The sequence below is a fragment of the Austrofundulus limnaeus genome, unplaced genomic scaffold, assembly GCF_001266775.1.
Source record: "Austrofundulus limnaeus strain Quisiro unplaced genomic scaffold, Austrofundulus_limnaeus-1.0 Scaffold690, whole genome shotgun sequence".
NCBI classification, from domain to species: Eukaryota; Metazoa; Chordata; class Actinopteri; order Cyprinodontiformes; family Rivulidae; genus Austrofundulus; species Austrofundulus limnaeus.
The window spans coordinates 14,408-20,618 of NW_013953092.1; the positions used below are offsets into that span (position 1 = coordinate 14,408).

At 45.7% G+C, this 6,211-nt stretch overlaps 1 protein-coding gene across 2 annotated transcripts in view; it reads left to right on the forward strand.

Moving 5' to 3' along the window:
* The window catches only part of epn3b (epsin 3b), a 21,509-nt gene that overhangs the window by 7,754 nt on the left and 7,544 nt on the right, over positions 1 to 6,211 (forward strand). For both annotated transcript variants that reach the window (XM_014027857.1, XM_014027858.1), the window contains exon 6: positions 2,202 to 2,288. In XM_014027857.1, coding sequence (XP_013883311.1) covers positions 2,202 to 2,288 — 87 coding nt within the window. The remainder of the gene's footprint in view (positions 1 to 2,201; positions 2,289 to 6,211) is intronic.

Below are 6,211 nucleotides of genomic sequence, written 5' to 3' on the forward strand. Positions count from 1 at the left end.
GCACGCACGCGCACGCACGCGCACGCACACACACAACTACTATGTCTCTATATCCTTGTGGGGACTTTCCATTGACTTCCATTCATTTTTTTAATTTATATCCTAACCCTGACCACAAACCCTAAGGCTAACCTCACAGGTACCGACCTGACCCTAAAACTAACCTAAACTCAATTCACACCTTGGTCCTAAACCCAACCCCCAACCCACCAGTGGCTTTTAAACCAAATGGGGACTCCACTTTTGTCCCCAAATGCATCAGTTGTCCCCAAATATAGGATTTTTGTCTTAAAATTGCCCCCAAATTTCACCAAACACACACGCACACGCGCGCGCGCACGCACGCGCACGCACACACACAACTACTATGTCTCTATATCCTTGTGGGGACTTTCCATTGACTTTCATTCATTTTTTTGGAAATTTTTTATCCTAACCCTGACCATTTACCCTAAAATTAGCCTCACAGGTACCTTCCTGACCCCAAAACTAACTTAAACTCAATTCACACATTGGTCTTAAACCCACCCCCCACCCCACCTATCCACCCAAAATCAGCCTCCGAAATCATGGGGACCGTGGGGCTTTGCTTCCCACAAGGAGCACAGTCCCCACGAGGCTGCATTTTCCTGAAAAATTGTCCCCACCAAGTAGCAAAAACAAGGGCAGACACACACACACACACACATCCTTGTATTTGCATCAAACTGAGGACATTGTATTGACTTCCATTTATTTTTGTAACTGTATTTATGCCTAACCCTAACATTTTCCCTAAAACTAACCATTACTAGTTTATTCCTAACCCTAACTTGAACCAAATCTTAATTAACACCATACCGCTAAACTTCACTAGTAAAGCACAGCAGATCTGCTAAAAAGAGTGAGGACCTGGAAAATGTCCTCACTTTACATCAAAGACCTCACTTTGTTGGTTAAAACGTGATGGTCCTCACTCTGTAGCAGAAACAAGTACACACACACATGCACACAGTAACGTAGTTTTTCTACTGTAACAACCTCTGTGGACACACACAGATGGGTTTTCAGAACATGGACACACTCGTCTCATGGCTTTCTTTATGGTTTAAGAAAACATTATCAGTGTTTTGTACATTCGCCCACCTTGTTGGTCCTGTTCCACTGTTACCATAGAGATGAATGATGACACAACTCTACTGCCTGAAACTTCATGCAAAATAAGCAGGTCCACACAGAAACATAGCAAAACACACCTTACAGCAATGTGTGATTATTTAACAACCACTGAGCTTTGTGTCTGTTTAAAAGCACCACCTACCACAGGCGAAGGCAGAGTGATATGTTTTTGTTTGTGTTTGTCTGWACTGTTAGCAAAATATCTTATAGACCATTGGGTAAATTCAAATGAAACTCTTAGAAACTAATTATAGGTTGAACATTTACAATTGTTTTACATTTGGAGACAATCCAAGTCAAGATGGCTGCCACAGTTAATCCACCTTTGCCAACTTAAATATGGCTACTTACTCAAAATGATAAATAATGAGGTAATGGATAGCGCCACGGTAGGCAGCCTGTTACTGCAGCTCCCGAGTTGCTGTGATGTGCAAATTTTCCCATTGTGGGATCAATAAAGTTCTATCTTATCTTATCTTATCTTATCTTATCTTATATTATCTTATCTTATCTTATCTTATCTTATCTCGTCTCGTCTCGTCTCGTCTTATCTCATCTTATCTTAATGCTTACGTGGTAGTAGCTGAGAGTCATCCTCAGCACACACTCTGAGCAGTCAGATATTTCACTGTGGCAGCCATTGTGAAATAAAATGTCATCAAATGTGGTGGGTGAAATTTTGTCAAAGGATTTTAGGCCTTTACTTTAAATGATGTGACTCATATAACATTTTCCTCCAAATGATTAAAATCTTTCCTGTTTTTGGTCCCTTTTTTTAGCCACATTCTCATCATTCTTCCTTTAACAGAGGACCAAAATCTGTGTCTTTAATACAATCAGCATCAAAACGTTTCTGTGAAACTTTAAAGTGTTTTCTCTCATCTTTGCTCTAAAATACTYCCCACTTTTCACTGAAGATTGGTGCATAAAACAGTGAAATTTGATGGACAGAGTCACAGAGTTGTTTTGCTCACTGTGGCATGTGCATGTGATTCAGCGTCGGTACTTGTTGCATTGATGACATCACTATGCCACCCCCGCAGGWGCAGCGCTGTCGCCAAGGAGACGACTCGCTGCTACAGAAGGCCCTGGATGAGAGCCGCAGAGACAGCCAGTCAGGGACACACGAGGTTAGTTTCAAAATGTGTGTGCTTGATAGTATGTGTGTGGGTAAATTAACAGTACTTGTTTTTACTGGTACTTTAGTGTGTACTTGCATAAAAAGGTGGGCGAGCATGTTTGTGGGAGGCTTCCGGCAGGCATTTTGAGAATAAAGCTCTAAACATTAAGAGTAAAGTATTGTGGACAAGAAGAACAGGAGGGGGATTAGACAAAACCGAGATGACCATGATGAAGGAGCTGTAAGAAAGAAACAGTAGAGGGCTGAGAGAATCAAGGAGGTGCATGGAGGAAGGTAATGAATGASTTTGTCTAACCTTGAACTCATCATGAACTTTCCAGAAAAGCACAGTCCTTATCTTCTAGAACATCAACTTCTGAACTCAAATCTTTTAACAAACCAATCAGAATAATTTGTCTGTCTGTTCGTTTTCTTCTGCTTATCCGGGTTCGGGTCGTGGAGACAGCATCCTTAGCAGAGAGACCCAGACTTCCCTTTCCCCAGCCACTTGAGCCAGCTCCTCTGGGGGAATGCCAAGGTGTTCCCWGGCCAGCCGAGAAACATAGGCCCTCCAGTGTGTCCTGGGTCTTCAGCCGCTTGTATCCACAATCTTGTTCTTTCGGTGACTACCCAAAGCTTGTTACCATAGATGAGAGTAGGAACGTAGACCGACCGGTAAACCTAGAGCTTCACCTTCTTGCTCAGCTCTCGCTTCACCACAACAGATGGATGCAGTGCCCGCATCACAACAGATGCAGCACCAATCTGCCTGTCGATCTCCTGCTCCATTCTTCCCTCATTTGTGAACAAGACCCCRAGAWACTTAAACTCCTCCACTTGGTGCAGGACCTCCTCCCTGACCCAGAGAAGGCACCCTACCCTTTTCCAGCTCAAGACCATGGTCTCGGATTTGGAGGCACTGATCCTCATCCCGGCCGTTCCACACTCAGCTGTGAACCGCTCCAGTGGTAGCTGGAGATCACAATCTGATGAAGCCAATAGGACCACATCATCCGCAAAAAGCAGAGATGTGAGCCTAAGGTCACCAAAACGGATCATCTCAACACCTCAGCTGCACCTAGAAATTCTGTCCATAAAAGTTATGAACAGAATCTGTGAGAAAGGGCAACCTTGGCAGACTCCAACTCTCACCAGAAACATGTCCAATTTACTACCAGCAATGCGGACCAAGCTCTGGCACTGCTTGTACAGGGACCTAACAGCCAACGGGCCTGGTACCCCATACTCCCAGAGTACCCCCCACAGGAGTCCCAGAGGGACACAGTCGAACACCTTCTCCAAGTCCACAAGACACATGGTTGAGCAAACTCCCATGCACCCTTCAGGACCCTGCTGAGAGTGTAGAGCTGGTCCGCTGTTCCACGACCAAGACAAAAACCACACTGCTCTTCCTGAAACAGARATTCAACTATCCGATGGACCCTCCTCTCCAGAACCCCTGAATAGACCTTACCAGGGAGGCTTAGAAGCATGATCCCTTACAATTGGAACACACTCTGCGGTCCCCCTTTTTAAATAGGGGGACACCCCGATCTGCCAATCATGGGGAACAGCCCCTGATGTCCATACGATATTGTAGAGTCACATCAACCAACATAACCCCACAACATCCAGAGCCTTAAGAAACTCCGGGCGAATCTCATCCTTCCCCGGCGCCTTGCCACCTCGGTGACCTCGGCACCAAAGATTGGAGAGTCCGACCCAGGGTCCTCAGGCTCTGCTTCCTCATGGGAAGACATGTTAGTAGGATTGAGGAGGTCTTCGACATATTCTGCCCACCAACGCTCAATATCCCGAATTGAGGTCAGCAGCGCATCATCCATACCATAAACAGTGTTGTTGGCGAGCCACTTTCCTCCCGAGACACTGGACGGTGGATCAGAATTTCCTCGTAGCCATATGGAAGTCTTTTTCCATGGCTTTTCCGATCTCCACCCACGCCTGAGTTTTTGCCTCAGCTACCACCTGAGCTGCAATCCACTTGAACTGCCAATATCTTTTGGCTGCTTCTGGAGTCCCACAGGCCAAAAAGACCCGATAGGACTCCTTCTTCAGCCTGACAGCATCCCTCACGACAGGAGTCCACCAGCGGGTTTGAGGGTTGTCACCATGACAGGCACCAACAACCTTGCGGCCACAGCTCCGGTAAGCCGCCTCGACAATGGACGCATGGAACATGGCCCATTCAGACTCAGTGTCACCCACCTCCCCCAGATCATGTTCAAAGTTCTCCTGGAGGTGTGAGTTGAAGCTCCGTCTGGCGAGAGTTTCTGCCAGATATTCCCAGCAGACCCTCACTATACGTTTGGGTCTGGACACTCTTCCACTCTGGAGTTGCCCATGCTGAGAGGTGCTGAGCAGGAGTGGGCATACTTATTGCCCTTCCTCTTGGTGCCTGTACGTTGGGGTTCACCCCGGTGAACAGAGGGTAGCCTCCCTCTGCCTACATGTGGGGGGATGGATCCTGACTGTTGTTTGTGCCTATGCACCTAATACTACATTTACACCAAACATGTTGCGCGCCTCCAAAATTCTCAAAACACACGCAACTCAATGCTGGTGTCCAGTGAGGACAGATGCATTCGATGTGAACGTAGACACGCATCTCAGAGGAGGAGCCTTTTTAACCGTAGTTTTGATAACTTACCAAACATTCCGACTTCCTCACTAATYGTCCTCCAGGCAAAGTCCTTTTTATTTTTATCACGATAATGGACACTGGAAGGATCATAAATGATCGGATTTTCCTCCATTGTTTGTGGATTCCCTGGGCTTCCTGTATTCTCGGCTCATCACCAGTACATCACTGAGCAGAGTCTCTCTGATTGGTTGATGCGACACGTCGAGCAGCAAAAGTTCAGATTTTCCAACTCATGCGTCAGACGCTTGGGACATGCCGCACCCACGGAAAACGCTCATGACGTGCACCGCTTCGAACCACGCGGCTTGAAATGCGCCATACGCGTTGCTCTGCTTCTAGATGCCCATAGATGCACGTCCACCATTGACTTTGCATGTAAACCAGATGCTCCTGTTGCTCAAAACGAGTTTGGTGTAAATGTAGCATAACAGCAGTTCAGATTACCCACCCTTTTTGGGAGCACACCTAATGGGTCCTCTCTTGTTCTGCTGCGAGATTTCAATGATAACGTGGGCAATGACAATGAGACCTGGAGGGGCGTCGTTGGGAGGAATGCCCCCCCCCCACCCAATCTGAACCCGAGTTCTGTTTTGTAATTGGACAGATTAATTTGATGATATAATTGTCTATGTGGCCTATAATTAGTTTCAGTCGTATCAGTGAAAGGTCAGGGTGGGTTTACTGTAGGTAAATGCAATAATTTTTAACTGACAAAATACATGAAATATTTACAAACATACAAATATATTTGATATTAACAAAAAAATAAAATCTTACACATGTATGTATACATATCAAAGTTAAGAAGCCCATTAAGTGATAGGACAAAAAAATTATTGTGTGCCCCCAAGATAAACAATGCAAAATAGTTATGGTGTAGCCTCAAGATATTTATTGCAGTCTGTAATAAATGGGGAAATGAGTTTCACAGAGTTGCCAGACACCAGAGCAGTTTWAACAGTTTTATTAACAAACAGGAAGCTATATCTGGATACACACGTCAAGGGGACCAGGAGCTAAACAGGAGACGATTAAGTTAGTGGCTGGGTTGAACTGCCATCAGCAGGTCGAGGCAGATGGCCGCCTGTCCTGAGCCTGGTTCTGCTGGAGGTTTCTTCCTTATTAGCAGGGAGTTTTTCCTCTCCACCGTTTGCTCAGGATGGGAGACTGTGATGAAGTGATTCAACTCAATGCAGCCTGCTGGTTTCTTCTTTAGATTGTTCTTTTTAAGTACAGTGCCCTGAGACAACGTATGTTGTGTTGTGACTTGG